General features: G+C 31.8%; 1 protein-coding gene across 2 annotated transcripts in view; it reads left to right on the top strand.

The window, feature by feature from the left end:
• The first annotated feature begins 565 nt into the window (after nucleotides 1-565).
• LOC118195501 (complex I assembly factor ACAD9, mitochondrial-like) overlaps nucleotides 566-21,679 on the top strand; it is a 150,875-nt gene continuing 129,761 nt past the window's right edge. The window contains exons 1-4 of one of the 2 annotated variants that reach the window (XM_035366827.2): nucleotides 566-771; nucleotides 1,408-1,508; nucleotides 3,134-3,398; nucleotides 20,932-21,025. In XM_035366827.2, coding sequence (XP_035222718.1) covers nucleotides 3,165-3,398; nucleotides 20,932-21,025 — 328 coding nt within the window. In that variant the 5' untranslated portion in view covers nucleotides 566-771; nucleotides 1,408-1,508; nucleotides 3,134-3,164. The remainder of the gene's footprint in view (nucleotides 772-1,407; nucleotides 1,509-3,133; nucleotides 3,399-20,931; nucleotides 21,026-21,679) is intronic. The other variant, XM_035366826.2, reaches the window with a different exon arrangement.

The raw sequence follows: 21,679 nt of genomic DNA, 5'->3' as shown, positions 1-21,679 counted from the left end.
TTTCCCATGTTAAAACATAAAAGTTTAATTTAAAATTTTTAAATTTTAGTTTCCCTGTTATAGCACAAGTTAGCTTCTAAACTAGACGGTTATGTGACTGGACCCTCAATATTTATATTTTATTATTAATTTTTCCCCATCTTCACATCTATTCAGCTTTACAAAACACATGCATTACACACACCTTGAAGACTCTATTTATTGTAAATGATAACAACTTCCTTTCACTACACTCATGGATACAATCGTGGTTTTTTTTTTTTTTTTTAACAAAATTCTCTTACTTCCTTTCCTTTTCTTTCTATAGGCCCTTTTTTTTTTTAAATTATAAATATAATTTTTTTTTCTCTCCATTACTTTTGGGCCATTTATTTTTTACTTTATTTTGTCCCATATTTTCTTCCTGGCCTTTCGAACTCGTATAAAATATACGAAGTTCCTTTTTACTCTCCTCTGAAATACGAAATTGCCCCCTTTTCTATATACCTTTCTTTCGCACCTATGCTTGATTTTTCGCCCATCGGTGCCGAAAGACTTAGCGGGTGCAACAAAAGACATTTGTCTACTTTGTCTGTCTGTCTGATTTTTTTTTTCTTTACTTGCTACCCGAACATTTCAAAATTTAAATATAATCCTTTGATATGACCATACATCAAATATCTTGCAAAAGTCTAATATCTGAAATATCGTAGTATTATCTCGTATTTAAATTTCAGTTTTTACATATACGTTGATGGATATGAATTAAGTAACACATTTGAAACTTACTATGTATGTAAAGGTTAACTATGTAATTTTATTTTCTAATAATGCATTCATGAATGAGGTTTAAAACTTATTGAATTTGGTTAAATTTAATAATAAATGTAATCTCTCTTGGTATACTTAATTTACTTTGTGTAGTGGTATTGATTTTGCTGCTTATAATAAAATTAAAACCAAAAGTTATGGAAATTTTAGGACTTATTTATAGGATGCGTTTTTAAATAAAAGCATATTTAAAAGTTTTCGAAACATAATTATAGAAACTATATCCACGAACAGATTTACTGAAAACGGTAATTTTATTCTAGCATAAAACCGCAGAGCTATAACGTATGTGTAAATAACTACTTACTATATAATCTCTGTCATGGGATAGAGAACAAAGACAGTTAAACAGAGAAATTAAAATATAATGGATAAGGAATCAATAAATAATATTTATTACTTCCAACATAAATTTGTTTCATTAAGAAAAGTACTTTCAGTTAAAAAAAAGTGGGAAACCTATCCTGTCTGAATCCTTGTCTCAATTTTCCTTCTATTAAAAATATGATTTTTTGAGATTTAAATAGTTTTCACAGTCCTTATTGTGGTGCATCACTTCTTGTTAATTTATGTCTTTTCCATCTCTATTCTTTTTAGATCCAGTCGGAAAACTAAGAAGAATAAACTAAAAGAAATAATGCATTGCTGAGAATCACGCAGAAGCATTACTGCATTGCATATTATAGTCCAAAGAGAAGGTAATAGTATAATGAATATGAACTTAGATCTTTTTCCAAATAATCCATGCAGAAAATTCTTAGCTGAAAATATGGTTTACTAACAATGTAGTAAAATGACAGTGTGCATAGTAATAACTTTTAGGAAAACATTGTTCTCAGTTGCTATAAGAAGCTCTGCATCTACCAAGAATGTTTAGTTATTGATGATTGTTCTTGCTTCAAGATTTTCTTTCTTGTGCATGTCTTTCTCTGTATTGTAGGTTCTGAATTCCTTTTTATGGATTGCAACCTTGCATCTTATCATTCTGCAGCTATTGCTAAGCTGATATAAAGTGAAGATATATGCCATATGGTTTGACCTGCGTGATCTTCTTAATCTAATTAAACACGTTTGAAACATTCTTAAAAGATTCCTGACACCCATTAGCAATGAATTTTGCAGCTATAATCGGCTGTGCAACGTAAATGAGCCATAATGCTTCAAGAGCTTCTCGACGCGTTTGCATTGAACATAAATTGTGCAGAATCTGCATTACAATCCAGGGATGATGCTATCCCCCGTATTAAAGACTGCACTTTCTGTTGCCTATTAATTGATGTTTGTATTTTGCTGTACCCAGAACAGATGCCTTTTGTATCAGTTGCATTTCTTTCTTGGTCAGTGTATTTCACGGTCTTATACCTGATGATTGCTCTGAACTAGTTTAGAAAGCTTATTATGTGTGAAATCTATCCCATTTTTAATTTGTGCATACAAGTATAATTCGTTGCTGTTACAAGATAGGCTGTACTCACAGAGTTGATCCTTGCGATCGGCAAGGTGGTGCACAGCACATCACCTAAACTTAAGAGCATCCAATTTTAATTTGCAAGTGGGCGGCTGACAATCTAGAACTGGCACTGAGTATTCAGCAATCTATTTATCCACTGGTTTGTTATACGATTGTGAAGTAAGCTGTTTTTCTGTGAAACTGACGTATAGTTAAATAGATAATTTTCCACATGCACATAGCACTATCTGGGAACTGTGTGTATAAAGAATAATTGAATAGACACACATACACATTTTATTACATTAGTACTGCCAAAATGCACAACAGGTGTATTATGTAAAAGTACCATTATATGCTTACAGTAACCAAAAAATTGGTCAAATGTTAATAGTTAAAAATCATCTACACATGTATGCTCAAAGAATTTTCTTATGCATCCTAATGATGATATATTTCTATGTAAATATATTTGTGTACATTAGATTAATTCTGTTAAATGGAGAGGCTTAATTGACTTTAATTTTATAATAAAATTAAACAGTCTATAAATGAAATATTTATTAAAAAGTATTTTCTTAGAATGTATTTTTGTTCATTTTTAAATGTTTTTGTAAAATTATCCATGCTTTTTTTATTTTGCAGTTTATTTCCTTTTAATTAAGTATACTGATCTTTTGAAAACAAATTAATTTAAATAAAACTGATGTAGTTAAATATGCAATCAGGGAATTTGTAAAGTTTATGCATATTCATTTATGATTATTTTTATGTTTTACTCCTTCACCAGACATTATTAGGAAAAACTTAAAATTATTGATCATTCACTATATTTCATAGAAATATATAAAATTGTTTTGTAATTTATTATAGTTTGCCTGTTGTTTCCTGAAGATCTAAAACCATGGAATCGAGATTTCTGCAGTTTATATTAATACGATCAAAGAATGTTTGCCAATTTTCACCTACATTCAGGCTTTCTTGTGGTTGCTGGAATGTTTTAAGATCCTATTCTACTCAAAATGTACAAGCTGAAGAGCTAGTACCAAAAGAAAAAATTAGTCTAATAAAACCATCCATTAAAAAAGTGAAAAGACCTCCTTTTGTAAAGAACATGTTCTTTGGAAATTTTGATACTGTAAGTATTTCTCATTTGTCATTCGCAGTCATTTAAGTTCCATATAGATACTGATTTATCATTCTGTAATAATATAGTTACACTGCACAAAAAAAAGGGGGATAAGACAGTTCTATATCTCCTGTTGTACTGGGCAGATTGACGAAATTCAAATTGTGTTTTTCATGTCTCAAAAGTGAAACTTAAGATACATATTAGTTTTATATGTAGCATTATTCTAACATAGGTATTTTGGCACAAAATTGGACTTTTTCTGATATAACATATCAGCTTTTTTCCATATTTCTAATCTATGACTCAAATTATGCCTAGATATTAAATTTTGTAATTTTTGGTAAGAAATTAAAAAATTTATCTTGGCACATTTTTTTCAATTTGCACCAAGAATAACTGACTTGGTGGAATTCTTAATTTATAGTAACCTACTTACTTTCCTTTTTCTTTCATTCATGCACAAAAAGAAAAAAGGTCCATCATTGATTCTTTCAAAGAATTTTAACAAAATGCATAAACCACATTTTTGTTATTATCGCTTATATTAGATACACCAAATTTCAAAACGCGCCAAAATGTAAATTCACATATATCTTAAGAAATTTTGAATAAAAAGCTCTTATTTTTTGCAGATATGCTTAGAAATACATCTTCTAAGATAATGGCAAACATTTTATAGGTTATAATAAAAAAAATTTGAAATTTTTGTTTAAGAATATTTAAAAATACAAATTTTAAAAATAAATAATAAAAAATTTGCGAATTATATTTGGATTAAGCCTAAATTTCGAATTCTGGAAGAAGGAATCAAGTAAGTTTAGTAACAAAAAGAGATATCAATAAATATATATCAAATTCAATTAACTTTAAGAAGCTAAAATTTTGAGAGCTAATTTTTAAAAAAGTACTCGTGTGATTTTTACAAAACTTGGCAGTTTGGCATAATTTGAGTCTAGGATCAAAATATGGAAAAACATTGGCATGTCATTTCAGAAAAGGTCGGATTTTGTGTCAAAATACCTATATTTAAACAATGCTATGTATACTAATACATATCCCAAGTAGTGCCTTCGAGACATCAGAAACGCAAATTGAATTTCGTCAATCGGCCCAGGAGATATAGAACTGTTTTTTTTCCCCCCTGCGCAGTGTACATATGCATGTATTTGCTAATGTTGCTGTATTTAAATATTAAAAAAAATGACATATTTTGTATTTTTTCTAATTTGGGTCTATGATCTAGCATTTTTATTTTCAGATTTCTGTTTTATTTTATATTTGTATTATATATTTATCATAAAATTCAGTTTTGAAATTTTTTAGCTGCAATGAATGTTATTTAGGAATTTAGATTAATTAATAAAAAAGCTGAAAAATTAAATTCTTCCTTATTATCATTTAGCTATCATAACTTCCTTACCAATTCCTAGTTTAAAACTGCTAATAATTTATAGATAAATCAAAAACTGTATTCTTAGCAGAAAATGGATTGACTGCTTAGAGTTTTGTGTATGCTTATATACAAAGGTTGGGTTAAAAGTAGTGGCGGCAGGCTGAGCTCCACAGGCTGAGTTCTACAGGCAGGCTGAGCAGCTGGTGAACCTGGTGGCCTCCAGGGGCCCCATGAGAACACAATCACCTGGAAATATAAACTTTTTCTAGTCAAAAAACAAATACTGTCAAAAGTCGTTAATCCGGACTCGTCGGGACTTCAGCGATTCCGGATTATAGATCATCAGTTTAAATCTGGTAAGATGGCATGCAGAAATTATAAAATTAAAAATATGAAACCGTAATTTATGAAATGAAGAACAATTATGATCTAAAGGGTATCAAAATTTACAAAAAGAAAAAGCTTAATATGTATATGTTTACTTTATTAAACATTTCTTTCAATGTAAGTTAAGTTGCTTTCTTTCATGTGATAATACTTTCTCTTTAATTCTATTAAACAGACATAATTTCTTGTTTAGTTACAAAGTTCCGCTGTTCAAGTCCTATAATTGCTGTGTCGAGAATACCGACTAATTTGTCAATCGTAATTTTTTCGTTTTCAATAAACTCTGTCACTTTCTTCACTATCAGAAGTGAATTATAATGACGAGGAACTTGATTTAAATCATATCAAAGACGGTGTACATCGAGATGAAATAATACGTTTAGTAAGGAATTATAAGCCAAATAAAATAAAAACATCTGCCCTGAAGATAATGATAGTGCTGACAGATCAACTTCGAATTCATTGCGCGCCGTGTTGTTTCCCTCCCCCCGCAGAGCAACGTGAAATTGATAAACATATTTCGGAATGATTAGATAATCAAAGGATATGCCTTTATCCATTTTTTGCAGCAATTCCACTTTCTGTTTAATGAACTTCGAAACATACTTTCGCTTTGTAGATCCTTTACATATTAGTAAATATATATAGGAAATTCTATTTGACTTAATCGAAAGTTCAAGCTTACTTTTATAAAATTGCTCTAACAGTCTGCAAAAAATAATAAGCCGGATCCAGTTCGAAGATTAACCCTCTGGGCGGCCAGGGTTTTCGCTAAGAAAGCACAAATTTTCCAAAACTTCTATGAGAACAAATTATTTTTTGATTTTAAATCAAAAACTCTCCTGGTATTTCATACCTGGATTTGTTTTCTTTTGATACATTGCCTTAATTTCGTTGACATATTTTAATATGCACGTATATATACGTTCTTACAGATATCACAATAAATATCCTAGGCCGTACATATACATTAACTGAATTAGATAATTTTAGCTTAGCTTATACCGTCCGTTATACATTAAACGCACATGCGTAAACGTGTTATGCGCATGCGCACACACATATTCGCAGCTGTAAAGGTCTTACGCGCACGCGTAATCGCCTATGCGTCTATCAACGCATGCGCAGAAAGTTTGTAGCTTTGATGTCCGAATTAACGACTTTTGACTGTATAAGAAAATATTGCACAGGAACTCTGCAAATATGTGAACAGCACATATGATATACATTGCGAAAAAAAATGTTGCTGTTCTATATCTCCTGTTCTACTGGCCTGATTGACGAAATTCAACTTGCGTTTTTCATGTCTCGAAAGCGCAACTTAGAATATGTATTTGATTTTTATACAGCATTGTTCTAATATAGGTATTTTGACACTAAATCGGACTTTTTCCGGAATAACATGCCAATTTTTTTCCATATTTCAATTCTACCACTCAAATTATGCCAAACTGCCGAGTTTTGTAAAAATTACATGAGTAGATTTTAAAAAAATTAGCTCTCAAAATTTTAGCTGCTCAATGTTAATTGAATTTGGTATATATTTATTAATATCTCGTTTTAATTAAACTTTTTTTATTCCTTCTTTCACAGATTGAAATTTACGTTCGTTCCAAAAAAAATCCGCCTATTTTTTATGATTTATTTTTAAATAAGTTTTATAAATTTTTTAAAAAATATTTTAAATTATAACCTATAAATTTTTGCCATCATCTTAAAGTAGATGTATTTCTAAGCATATGTGCAAAAAATTAGTATTTTTTATTTAAAATTTCCTAAGATATACGTGAATTTACATTTGGGCACGTTTTGAAATTTGGTGGATTTATTATAAGTGATAATAACGAAAATGTGGTTTACACAGGTTGTTAAAATTATTTTAAAGTATGAACAGTGGCTTTTTTCCACTCGTGGGCAATGAAGAAAACAGAAAGAAAAGTAGGTTGCTATAAATTAAGAAATTTGTTAAGTGGCGCAAACTGAAATTATTCTTAAGCAAGTTATTCTTTGTGCAAACTGAAAAAAATTCGCCAAGATACATTTTTTAATTTCTCACCAAAATTTACAAAATTTAATATGTACGCATAATTTGAGTCATAGAATCGAAATATGGAAAAAAATTGGTACATTATTTAAAAAAACGTCCAATTTTGTGTCAAAATACCTATGTTAGAGTAACGCTATATATAAATCTAATATATATCCCAAGTCGTGCTTTTGAGACATGTAAAACGCAATTTGAATTTCGTCAGGCCGCTCAGCAGGACGGGAGATATAGAACAGTCTTTTTTGCACAGTAAACATTAATATACCCATTTTTATCCTTCAGTATAATGTATCAGAATAACTTCTTATCTCCAAGTTACCACTGACTTCTAGAGTAAACATTCTCTGTAAACTCAAAATCACAATGCGTAAAACATTGCTAAAATCCTCATTCAGTACAGTCAAAGTCTTGACAGAGTCTCTTTAATAACCACAGGTCACAAATACTCATTCTACACCTGATATTTCACATGCTGATCAATTGACATTATTTATAAGGTACGTATGTCGAGTGCTGATGTAAAAGAAAGTTTTTTATAGTTTGTACCGATTAAAGATCATATGGCATCATATTTGGAAAAACAGTATTGACTGCATTAGCAAAATTACGTATAGACAGTAAACTTTGTCGTGGACAAACGTATGAAAATGAAGCAAAATGAGGGAAATACTCAGGATTTTACAGGCCCGTATTAATTATTGCAGTCCAAGTGCATTATGCTTCCCTTGCGCTAATCATTCTTAGAATTTAGTAGGTAGTTTTGCTGCAGAAAGTTGTAGTGCCACTGCTTACTACTTTATGTTTGTGTAAAAGTTAATGTTTTTTTTCCTGCATCTCCTCATTGCTGGCAGATTTTGAATAGAAAGTTTGTAATGCTCTCATTCTTTCCACATCTATAAACCGTGTGAGCTCTTCACATACCCACTTTTTACATATATTTTTGACCTTGAAAAATGGAACTACACACTCATTGCGAAGTAACAAAAATACATTTACATTTTTCAACACAATATATGAATTTTTCAGAGTCACATAAAACATCTCTACTTTTTTAGCATGGTATCAGCATTTCTGTTTTTACAACGCAAGAAAAAGCCTCGAGTATCTCGACTGCACTTCACTTCAAAAACATTCTCCCATCATCACCATGTGCATATCACACTCTCTCGTCCACGCTTCTTCTCCCCTTGGTTGCCAGATACCCCTTTCTTTTCTGATCAAGGTGGCTGGCCTTGCCAAACCCTCCCAGCAGGACTAGGTTGGGAGTTTTTCTAAATTGAGATTGTACATCACAAAACTGAAGGAGTGTGAAAACAATTTAATAGTAAAAAATTATCTGGTACTAGATGGTCAGCAAGAGCAGCCATATTAGCATATTATGCCATATAATGCCACATTAGAATTAAGAATGAGTTACATTCATGGAATCTGACATCTGTGCTTCAATTTCGGGGGGAAAAAAAAAAAATAGCTGTAGTGGAGGCCACATCTTTATTTAAAAAAAAAAAAAAAAAAAAAAGTGTAGATATGAAACAATACTTATGACAATAATTTGGAACACCATTTTACAGAGAATCAGTTCCACCAGCAAATTCCTACAATCAACTCGATGCAACTTATTTAAAGGAACTGATTTGTTCAAAATCTTCGTAAAATTTTATTGCAGGATACCGTCATGAATTTTTTGACATAGAAAAAGAAGCAACTTCTAGAACATGTTTCATATTTGAAGAGTGGAATCACTGCCACAAAAAAGGAAAATTATTTCTTTTTTTTTTTAATGAGAGTATTGAAGACTCTAAATCACTTTCACAGCACGAAGATTTTAGTTTTAATTCTTTTAATGTTGTTTGTGACAATATAACAACAGAACTTGCTCATAGAAATGAAGTATGTAAAAATAATATAGAAATTTTTAAAATTTTCTTTAATTTAAATTTGTCAAATTTAGAACAAAAAGTCTGTATAGTAAAAGATATTTATAAAGATGATATAAGTGTTATAGAATATGACAGTTTTTTTTTTATTATTTATTTATTTTTTATTTTGAAAAGAAGATGAAGACAAATTTAGTTCTGCCACAGAAATATATCATGCTGTCCGAGAAATGTCATCAACTTTTCCCTAATGTAGAAATTATTTTGAAAATTTTCTTGACCATTCCAATTTCCATTGTATCAAGAGAAAGATCTTTCTCTGTTTTAAAGAGAGTAAAAACTATTATAAAATTATGATGTCAGAAGAAAGATTAAGCTGCATAGCTATATTATATATGGAACAAAAAGTATTAAATACCTCGAAAATAATTGATGAATTTGCCAGAACAAAATTAAGGAAAAAATTTATTAAACTCTCTGCTTAATAGTTATTTAATTTTAAATTTAAATAATTGATTATTAAATTAACTATTAAGCAGAGAGTTTAATAAATAAATTTGTTATTTTAATTTAAAATATTTCAGAAAATGTAGTAGCTGTTTTATGTTTTACATTTCTTTTCCATGTAATATTTAATCTTTTTATAAAATTTTAAATTTTAGTCTTGAATAAATATACTGATATATAGAATTAAAATATTATTCTTAATTTTATTAAAATATTAATAATATACATTTAATTATTTATTATATGTCAGCACTAATTGTGAACCAATATTGCAGACATATAAGTAAGGAAATACTTTTCAGGAAGCCCCAAAAATTTTACAGCCATGGGACCCCAACTGGTTTAACCCATCCCTGACATCAACGCCCTGTCATGATAGGTGTTCATCAGATGGTCTTAGTGTCTTTTTGAGCAGATAGTCAGATGAAAACATTTAGTAAATGGCAGCTTATTTAGTTGTATTCTAAGATTGTATGAAATGCAAAATAAAAGAACAAGAGCCATAATAAAATGTAACAATGTTCTTGGATAAAAATTGAAGTTGCCTGAGATCATAATGCACAAAACTTTTATCAATGTTGGCAAGAAGCATAGGATGATGCTGCATTCCATATCATAAAGAGTGTTAAGTTTAGGATTGTGTATCCATAGATCGCCAATAGATGGCGGTAATGTTTGTTTGTAAAAAGAAACTGTGATGTCAATTATGTATATGTATCAGTTCGTCTTTGGTGTTCGTGAATAAATGTTGTGTGGAAGAAAGCTCCTCTGTTTATTACTTTAACTGCGATCCAGTCTGATTTATTAGAAATTTACACATATTTTGTTTATGGTGCCTGCAAACCAGGATTATTACGAACCAGAAAATCGACAGACTGAATATTTCGAAAATGGAGGGCGTTCTTGAAAATTTGAAAAAGAAACGATCGGTTGTAAGACAATTAACTACGAAACTGATAAGCAAAGTCGAATCAAATTTAGCAAATAATATTCCGCTAAATGAGAAAATTGAGATAATTTATATGAACAGTTAATTGAGAAAAATCAACGAACTGAAAAGTTTAGATTCAGAAATAGAAACGAAAGTAACTTCGGAGGAGATTGAAAATGAAGTTACCTTAAGTCAAGAATACCAGGATAAAACTGTTATATGGAGAGGAAGAATGCAACGATTTTTGAAGAAGAATTCGGAATCTTCTAGAACAGTTCATCAGAACAAAACGGCTAATGTTGCACTTCCAGTTGAAACAAAAACAGTGAAGTTACCACGTCTGCAAATCGGAACTTATTACGGAGATTCGTGTAAATGGTTAGACTTCTGGAACCAGTTCGAAAATACAATTCATAATCATAGTGGATTGAGAAAAACTGAAAAATTTGCATACCTAAAATCCTTACTTGGAGGTAATGCTTTAGCTGCCATTTCCGGTTTCGCTTTAAGTAACCAGAATTATGATTCCGCAATAGAAATATTGAAAGAACATTTTGGAAGACAAGATGTTGTTATCACCTCGCATATGAATAAATTATTATCCCTTGAACCAGTGGGAAACATTTCAAATGTTAAAGCACTGCGTAAGCTGTACGATGAATGCGAAGTCAACATTCGAAGTTTAGAATCGTTAAACGTTACTTCTGGAAGTTATGGAAGTATTCTCTGTCCTATCATTTTGCAGAAATTTCCAGAGGAATTAAATTTGGAATTTAATCGAAGTCGAAATATGGAAGCAGGATTTGATATAAAGGAACTTATAGAATTCTTAAAAAAGGAAGTTAACTGTCGAGAAGCTGCAAGTTTAATGAACTCTGCGAAAACGAATCAGAAACCATACTTTCGTCAAAATGAACAACGCACGAAAGTTTATCCGAATTATAAACCGAAAGTTCCGACTGCTTCAGCTTTATCAACAATTGGATATAAATGTATATTTTGTGACAAAGAAGATCATACGAAATATAAATGTACTGAGGTGAACTCTGAAGAGAAACGAAACATTTTGAAACGTACAGGAAAATGTTTTCTGTGTTTTGGATGTAAACATTTAGCTATCAACTGTAAGAACAAACAGTTTTCCTGCAAAAAGTGCCGCGGTAAACATCATGAAAGTGTGTGTGTGAATCCCGCATCAGCTGTCTCCAGTGCAAAAAATAAGGAAACCGAAACATCGGCGGAAATTGTTCAAAATTCTTCTGCCAAAACTGGATCTAATATTATGCTTCAAACGGTGTATGCTGTGGCTGAGGGCAGAAATAAGAACTGTATTGTGAGATGTCTTCTTGACGGCGGTAGCCAAATCTCTGCAATTCGAGAAGATTTATCAAGAAAATTACAGTTACCAGTGAAAGGAGAAACTGTTTTAAATCTGCATACCTTCGGTGAAAAGAACGGGAAACATTGGCGTCGAAAGAAAGTTGAGCTTACGCTCCGAAATATTAATGACCCTGAAAAATCCATAAATCTCGAAGTCATTGAAGTACCAGTCATAACTAATGCCGATATACGAGTACCAGATGTAGAAATCAAATCCAACCTCCAAGCATTCGGCATCACTTTGACAGACTGTGGTGGCGCCGATGGAATGAGTCATATTTCCGTTTTAATCGGCGCAGACATTATGTGGAAAATAGCAAGCGAAGAAATAAAAAGGATAAATAGAAATGCCGTAGCTATGAAAACCTTGTTTGGGTGGTGTATACAAGGCAAATTTCCTTCATCAGACTTTCAAATCCATGATGCGTGTTTAAACGTAAGTGTAGAAGAGAAACTTCTAAAAAGCATCAAATCGTTTTGGGATATTGAATCTATAGGAATTAAAAATATTTCTGACGAAGAACAAAATAAAATGGCCATGCAAATATTTAACAACTCGATTACACAAAAGGGTAATAGATACGAAGTTAGACTTCCATGGAAAGATCAGAATGTGACTTTAAGAGACAATTTTAAGAATGCTGAAAGACGATTTTTAAATCTGATCGAACAATTTAAATCGAACTTTTATGCGCAGTATAAAGAAGTGATTGACTATCAGTTTAAGGAAGAAATCATAGAAAAGGTCGATCTTAGTACTCCATCTGGGAGACAAACTTACTACATACCTCACCGTGCTGTCATCCGTGAAGATCATAATTCTACAAAGCTTTGCATTGTTTATGATGCTTCTTCAAAGGAAAAAAATCATGAATCTCTAAATGATAATTTACTACAAGGACCAAATCTTCTTCCTGAACTTTTGAAAGTTTTAATAAATTTTCGACTTCATCGAATTGCATTTACGTCAGATATTGAGAAAGCGTTTTTGCAAATTTCTGTTGCACCTGAAGATCGGGATTCAATGCGATTTTTGTGGATTGATGAAAATTCAAGTTTGAGCAATCCGAGAATTCAAGTTTATCGGATGTGTCGTGTAATGTTTGGAGCAAAATCAGGTCCATTTTTGCTGAGTGCTTGCATTAAGCATCATATAAAGAAATTTGAAGACATCCATTCCAGAACTGTAGAAATGTTAGAAAACTTCATGTATGTTGACGATTTCATTTGTGGATCAGATACGGAGGCGGAAGCTATACAGATATATCATGAAGCCAATGACATAATGAAAAAGGCATCAATGACTTTAACCAAATGGAATTCTAATTCGGATACAGTAAAAAACCAGTATAAATCAAGTGACAACTTCGTTAGCTTTAAATTGCCTGACTGTGATTCCCCCTCAAAGATTCTTGGACTTCAATGGGATACAATTAAGGATATCTTCTGTTTTAATGCACAAGACGTTATTGATTTCATCCAGTCAAATGACCAAACAAAACGTTGTGTTTTAAAAGCTGCTTCAAAAATCTTCGATCCTATTGGGTTTCTTGCTCCATGTGTTATTCAAGCAAAAGTTCTGTTTCAGGATTTATGGCTGAAAGGTGTTGATTGGGATGAAATTATCCCACCAGAATTGCAAGACAAGTGGAATAAATGGTATAGGCAACTATGTGATCTACCTAATATCCAGATACCTCGGTGGTATTTTCGTGATGTTGATGAAACACCTGAAACACTAGAACTACATTGTTTTTGTGATTCATCTCAAAGTGCTTAGGGAGCAGCAGTGTACGTGAAATTCCGTAGCTTAAAATATTGTGGAACAAGTTTAGTGATAGCCAAGAGCAGAGTGGCTCCCCTGAAAAAATTATCTTTACCAAGACTCGAGCTTATGTCAGCAGTGTTAGGTGCAAGACTTGTAACTACAGTCCGTGTGCATTTTACTCAAGCTAAGATTCATTTATGGACAGATTCTCTTATTGTGCTTCATTGGATAAAGAACTCACCACGGCGATGGAAAACATTCGTACAAAATCGAGTGTCTGAAATTCAAGACAAAACATCCCCGAGCATGTGGCATCATTGTCCTGGCTCAGATAATCCAGCCGATAAAATCACACGTGGTGTTAAAGTGAGTGATCTTGTAGTAGATCAAATGTGGTGGCATGGACCTCCATGGCTTCATCAAGATGAAATAAATTGGCCTAAAGTGAACGAGCATTGTAACATAGTGACTCAAGTTACTAGCAGTGTTCAACCTTTACAAACTGTGTTAAAAATAGAAAACTTTAGTGACTTGGGTAAACTTTTAAGAGTCACGTCATATGTATTTAGATTCATTAATAATTTAAAGTCACAAAATAGAGTGATTGGTCCTGTGACCAAAAATGAAATATGTAATGCTATGTGTTATTGGATTATCTTATCACAAGGTGAGTATTTTTTTGAAGAGTTGAATGATGTTAAATGTAAAAAACCATTGTCTCATAATTCCAAATTGTTTGGGTTAATTCCAATAATGGATGAAAAGGGTTGTTTAAGAGTTGGAAGTAGATTAGTAAAATCATCATTAGATGTCGATGAAATTCAGCCTATAATATTACCAAATAATTATTTTTCTCGTTTAATTATTTTGAATTGTCATGAAAAGGTACTTCATAGTTGTGTAAATGAAACTTTAGTCCAAGTAAGAGGGAAATTTTGGATTTTAAAAGCTAGACGTTTTGTAAAATCTGTGTTACATGATTGTAGATTTTGTAAAAAATATAATGCTAAAGCTGGACACGAGATATCGGCTCCACTTCCAGCTGACCGAGTGGAGAAAGCCCAACCATTTGAGGTAAGTGGCATAGATTTCGCTGGCCCTTTGTATTTAAAGGATGGTACAAAAGTGTATATTTCATTGTTTACCTGTGCAGTGACTCGAGGAGTCCATTTAGAATTGTTATCAAATTTAAGTACAGAGTGCTTCATTCAAGCCTTACGTAGATTTTTTGCACGTAGGGGTATTTGTAGAGTTATATATTCTGATAATGCTAAAACCTTTAAGACTGCTGATCGTGAATTAAAATATTTGTATAAATTATGTAAAGATGAAAAGGTTCTAAATTTCCTTGGTAAAAATAGGTTTGAATGGAAATTTATTGTAGAAGGTACTCCTTGGTGGGGCGGATTCTGGGAACGTTTGGTAAGATCTGTAAAAACTTGTTTAAAATGTATCTTAGGTAAAGCTTCTTTATATTATGAAGAACTGTATACTGTTTTAGTTGAAGTTGAAGCTGTAATTAATTCTAGACCTATAACGTATGTTTACAATGAACCAAATGAACCTGATCCTCTTTCACCATCTCATTTTATAACTGGATCTAGATTAACTGTTTTGCCTTCACCTGAATCTGAACTAGAATCTACAAGATCTCAGTTGATTAAAAGATGGAAGCATAGGCAATTAATATTAGAACATTTTTGGAAAAGGTTTTATAAAGAATATTTGTTAGAATTAAGATCAGTCATGTTTTCAAAACCTCCAAAGAATTCTCCCGTGTTTAAAATTAATGATGTTGTACTTGTACGAGAAGATAATGTGAAACGCTGTAACTGGAAGATAGGTAGGATGAAGGAATTATTTCACGGAAGAGATGATAGAATTAGATCTTGTGAGATTCAGTTAGATAAGGGTGTTGTTAGAAGACCAATTGAAAGACTTTATAATCTTGAAGTTCAATAAAATTGATGCATCCGTTACGGATGCATGGGGGGGAGTGTTAAGTTTAGGATTGTGTATCCATAGATCGCCAATAGATGGCGGTAATGTTTGTTTGTAAAAAGAAACTGTGATGTCAATTATGTATATGTATCAGTTCGTCTTTGGTGTTCGTGAATAAATGTTGTGTGGAAGAACGCTCCTCTGTTTATTACTTTAACTGCGATCCAGTCTGATTTATTAGAGATTTACACATATTTTGTTTAAAGAGAGACAGTGGGTGAAAATATTCTGTTAAGGCAGTGGCTTGCCATGGTTTTTACCGAAGAGATGCGGGTGTGAAGAAAAATTATAATCTTGGCTAAGATGACTATGTATGGGTAATGATCATCATCATAGAGATGTGAAACTCAGTACTAGTGTTTAATTATATCCTCAGAAATACTGGTCACTTTCAGAAGGTGCATGAGACATTTTAGAGGGGTAGTTGTCATGTTTGTATTTATTATATTTTGAATACAGACTGATTATGTAATTTTAAGACAATATGTAAAGTAATGGTTTAATATGTTCTGATAAATTTATAAAAAATCAGATGAAGAGGAGAAGTCAAAATGATCATTCCCTAATCAATAAGCAATTTTTCTAATTTGATGGACGTCATAAATAATTAATTAAAAACATGTTATCTCAAAAAAGAGCATAAGGCCAGGGCCAAAGACTAAGGCATTTTATTTATGGAGTACCTTTATAATATACAATAGCTTCCACATCATCAAAATGAAAAATTGAAATAAATATGAGAAGCATTGGCTAAAAAGTGGGAAGTACCATTACAGGTTTAACAGAGAAATAGATAAAGGATAACCTGTAGACATGAACAGTGACATCCTGAAACAAGCTCACATAAACGGGGGCAGTTGTCCCGTGTCACAAGGCCATAGTCGAAAGTCAAGTGGGGTTGACAAAGGCATGTGCTGCATGAAAGGTTGCTATGGGAACAAGCAGTAGAAGCTGTGAGGGAAGAAAGAGTGAACAAAGCTAATCTTTGTGAATGGTAAGGTTTTGCTTAATTAAGTAATTTCATTAAGACCTTTGATTGTCGATCTATTATAGGGGGTTGGGTCAATGACCTAAGAACTTTTTTAAGTTCATAGAATGTTTAAACTGCACATAACTGGAATCCGGCAGTGATAGTGCATACCTTGGAAATGCTGTGGGAGCTGCTATCTTATGATGGCTCCTTCATTAAAAAACAAGTCGGCAGTGCTCACAATTTGGGGGGTTGTAGCATCATGCTATAACCACTACACCACTGTGACAACAAAAATTTTTTATTAGTTTTTTATTAACCATTTTTAAATTATATAGTATTCTTCTTTGGATTAATAGCTATAATGTTTCATGCTTGTGTAAATGAGAACATGTAGCATAGACCTACTTTTTGCCATTTTTTTGTTTAGTCTTTTGAATATGTATATTGTCCCAAAGAGTATGGTAGACAAGTAATCAAGAACATAGGATTCTGTTACTGGTAAACTGATGAGTGGGTTATCATAAAATGGCTGTAGAGGTTGCTTGCAGATGCTTCGTAATGACGCTTTGTTGCATGAGAATCAGCTTTTCATACTGCTTCTCTCCACATAGTTTAAATTTGGAATTACTGCATCAGTATATTTTACTTTAAATTATTTCACATACAAAAAGAATGCTTTCGTGAAGGTGAGCTAAAGTATAGCACTAAAATTAAATTAATTTAGCGTATATGAATTGTGCAGAAATTAAAATTTTTATGGCCCACTACCAGTAGTTAACAGTGTGTCTGCGGCAGCTAACAGGTGAAAACAAGCTAGTCCTTCCTGGCATAAAGCCAACGCAATTCAAGCTTCTTGTTTTCATGCAAAAATCAGACTGCACTTGAATATTGTACCTTTACAGAAGAGGTAAAATGATGTTCCTTTTATTGCTTTTGAATATTAAGTAAACGTATGCTTGAAAATGTCAATGTGCATGAAATATTAAGGGACTAGTCCCTCTAGTTCATTGACGGCATGCCGTTGTGTGAAAGAAGGGATGCTATTCAGGATCAGTATTATTTCTTGTGACTTTAGATTGATAACCACATAATTCAGCTTTTTGCTTCTTTGTTAAATGGTGATAGGATTACATGGCAATTGGCTGTTGAGATAGCTGTATGCCACAAAACAGTGATCTACATTCTGCACAACGTCCTTCCATCCTTCAAAATTGCAGCATGTTAGATATCCCATGCACTGTTTGATGTACATTGTTGATGCCGTTATGCACTCGTAGAAGACTTTTTCAAACAATTCCAAATTACAGCTGATAATTTCATTGGACAGATCATCACAGCAGATGAAATGTGGATTTGCTGTTATGAACTCCGCATGAAATAACTTTCCAATAAATGAATGGAAGCATCATGGTTTCCTTCATCCACAGAACCTGCCTGCTGTACTGCATTGCGAAAAGCTGATGTTCATTGTGTTCAGAATGTTCATGAAGCCGCACTATGCCTTAATGACAGATACTGCCTATAAATATTATCTCCTGTACATCACCTATATCCAACTCTCATAAAAAATTATGACACTTATTGGTGACAAATTCTATTATCCTCTTTGGAAATGCATGTGTCATAATTCAAGCACTCTGATAGATCTGCATGAGGTAATTGGTGGTAATGGGAGATACTAAAATGCCTATGTGACTATGATTTCTTCAGAATAAAAGAACCACTATGAGACACCCATCAGAGAAAATGTTGCTATCGTGGATATTGTGGGACACAACAGAAGTAAACATGATTGTTGTGTATGATGCCTTCTATTAATTAGGCAGAATGTGATGGTGAGTAATTGCATTGATAGTTTTAAGTGTATGTGTGTATGGTTATAAAATGTTTTTAAAACTGTAAATGTGTTACCACTGCATTTTGTACACCCTTTGTAAAATATTGATGTAAACCAGGTTCTGTTGAAACAAACCGTTAGAAAGCGACAGCGGTCACATACTTTGTCATTAGTATCATTAAATAAGTAAGAGTGGTATGTGGGACTTCAGTTACTATATTTTTTCATGAAATAAAGTCTTGAAATGATTTTACTTCATGTCCCCCCCCTCCAAGAAAGTGAGCATTTACATAATTTAAAGAATATTTGTTTCTTTCTGATTATCCCATACCCCCTGAAAAGTATTCATGAGGCAATGCTTTCTGTCACCAAAACGTTACGTGACAAACCATGACACCACCAAAATGTAGTTCCAACCCAAATATATGCACATACATACAGCCTTCCAAATTCGATAATCATTTTTTACTTTCTTGTACGAAGTAAAAAGGAAGTATTGTAATCTCGAAAAGTTTCAGGCAGCATATTTCAACGAAAATATCCATTTTGACCGCTATCGAATGCAATTTAACGATGTTTTTGCGTGATATCTGTACGTAAGGACAGAATAAAATACTCTTTTCCTTCAAAAAAATAATAAAACTGCTTTAAAATTAATTCTGAAGAGAATTTTTTGTGGCGTCTGTACCAACGTATGTACGTATCTCGCATAACTCAACAACGAGTAGCCTCAGAACGTTGAAATTTTGTATATAGGACTGCTATTACATGTAGATGTGCACCTCGTATTTTGGTTGCAATCGGCCGCACCAAACATATATAAATATATTTATATATATATATATATATATATATATCCACATATATCCACCCTGTTACCCGGCTCAGTGATCTCAGTTTCTTTACTCTTATATGTTTGTAAATTGTACATTTTTTGCTTTAAAAATGATTGAATTATGTTGTTTTTATCTTCCGGTTAAGGATTTTATGCCTTTAGTAAATCTGTGTGCAATATTTTTAGAATTATCAGCAATTTTAAAGTTGTTTAATTGCGGCTAAGCCTTTTTTTAATGGCGGCCATTGATGTTTACATTTGAAACAGGAGACTAGTGGATTTGTTGCCAATCTAGAGAAACTTAGCTTCGCAACAACAAAGATAACGCATTCATTTATTTTTGCGAATTAAATCATGCTTGATTCTTTCTGGAATTTTTTCGAGGAAATAAGTGTTTGAGATTTACTTCATAATTTTTAATATAGATATTTTGAGTTTTTATGCATTTTTGCCTTGTCGCGAAGTGAGAACTGAATTAATTGAATGAGAAATACTCAATCGTCTGTAAAAAACTGTTTCTTTTTTGTTTTGTTTGCTTAATTTCTTTTATACATCATTCTAGCTTTATTATAGTATTTGAATAGAACATGTGGCATCGATTAGATAATTCTGTTCTTTAAATGATATAAATTTTGTGCATTATGAGTTATAATATGAACGAAATATATAAGTTAACTGTTATATAATTATTGGATTATATAACAGTTAACTTAGTTTCCGTTATATAATTATTATATATGTTAACTGTTATATAATTATTAATACTGTTAAGTGAATCTAGCGCCAGAGTGTCGCTATGGTAAACAAATACTAGAGTGAATTTTAAAGAATGCATTTATTCTATTGTGGTTTATGTGCTGTCGGCAAAGTAGATTTAATTCAATCCAATAAGTTTAAATGAAATGCAAGAAAAAATGCGCATAATTTAGTATTCCAATACAAGGAAGTCATGTGGTGTACACATCAGATTTTTTAATTAATGTGTGTTTTTACAATGAGAAAATTTTTTTCTTACTAATGAATTGTAATGGGACTGTGGAGTTTACTGGCTGTTGAAGCAGAAATGCACCATTTTCTCTTCAACAACAAGTATTTTGTCCAACATTAGAAAATTCAAAAATCCGCACTCTTTGAAATTGTACTTCCTAAGCGATAGAATTTTATAGAAAAACAAGATGAAAAATTGCAGATAGAGTGTTAGAATGCATGAGTGCAATTTTTTCCTTTTTTTTAATGATAGCAGATCGCTGTATACATGAGAACAGTGAAAAAAAAAAAAAAAAAAAATCTAAGAATTTCTCAAAAAAGACAACTGTTTTATTAAGAATTTTTTTTTTTAATTTTATTGATAGATTGCTATTTTATAGAACTCTTAGTATATCACCATTTTGAAAATTGCAATCATATTTTTCATGTTAACTTGGCAAAAAAATTAGAGAGTGGCAACTTTTTGAGAGGGGGCTCAGTAATAAAAAAGTACTGAAAATTTTATTTTGGTTTAACCTGTGATGCTTTTATCATTTTCATAACAAATTAAGTATTCTTCAATGCCTACATCATACTTCCTTTTACCTGCTAATTGTTATTATATATTGTATTTTAGGATTTATTAAATTTCCCTTTGGTATTGGATAATGAGCAACTTGCTGAGGTGGAAAATGTTGTCAAGAATGTAAATACATTATATGCTGAAAAAGGTACTTTATTTATTTAACATTATCACTAAAGCATAATTAACTCTAATATTAATCTATAATATTATTTAAAAAATAATACTAGAGATGCTAAACTTGTGTTATTAACCCATTAGCCGCTTGTGTTGGGTTGACGCAACTGTCAAAATTAAAAGCATATATAAATATAACTACCTAAGATATTTTATACCAGCAGATGATTTTGTGTAGGGAATATTATGAAGATTATTTCTGTAAAAACATATTTGCTTTCAACAATCATTTTGTTTATAATAATTAATCTTATACTTTAAGCAAAATTTTCGACCGGGTATTTTTGCTGAAAATATTTAACGAAAGAATCGCCATCCTTATGAGTGATCTATTTTTAGTCAAGGTCACTGTTTATCAGAACATTACATCAATCAGAAGTTTATATTTGTGTTGGGAAGAAAGGGAAAACAGGTGTTGCGTTGACGCAAGGTCAGCAGGAAACGGGTAGTCAATCTTCTTTTTCACTCATTCCTTTCGATGTTCTGGTTCATGTTCTGGTTGTTTAAAAATGCCTAGAACGAAGTATCTTACATTAGAAGAAGCCCTTCAAAGATTTTTTGATGAAGAAACAGATGATGATAATGTTAATAATGACCAGAATGAAACTGATATTGTTGTTGTTCC

Source organism: Stegodyphus dumicola, chromosome 1 (genome assembly GCF_044657685.1).
Source record: "Stegodyphus dumicola isolate Sdum_Otavi_A_Nest chromosome 1, ASM4465768v1".
NCBI lineage: Eukaryota > Metazoa > Arthropoda > Arachnida > Araneae > Eresidae > Stegodyphus > Stegodyphus dumicola.
The sequence above is the reverse complement of the archived record's forward strand: the minus strand, read 5'-3'. Positions and strand labels throughout refer to the sequence as shown.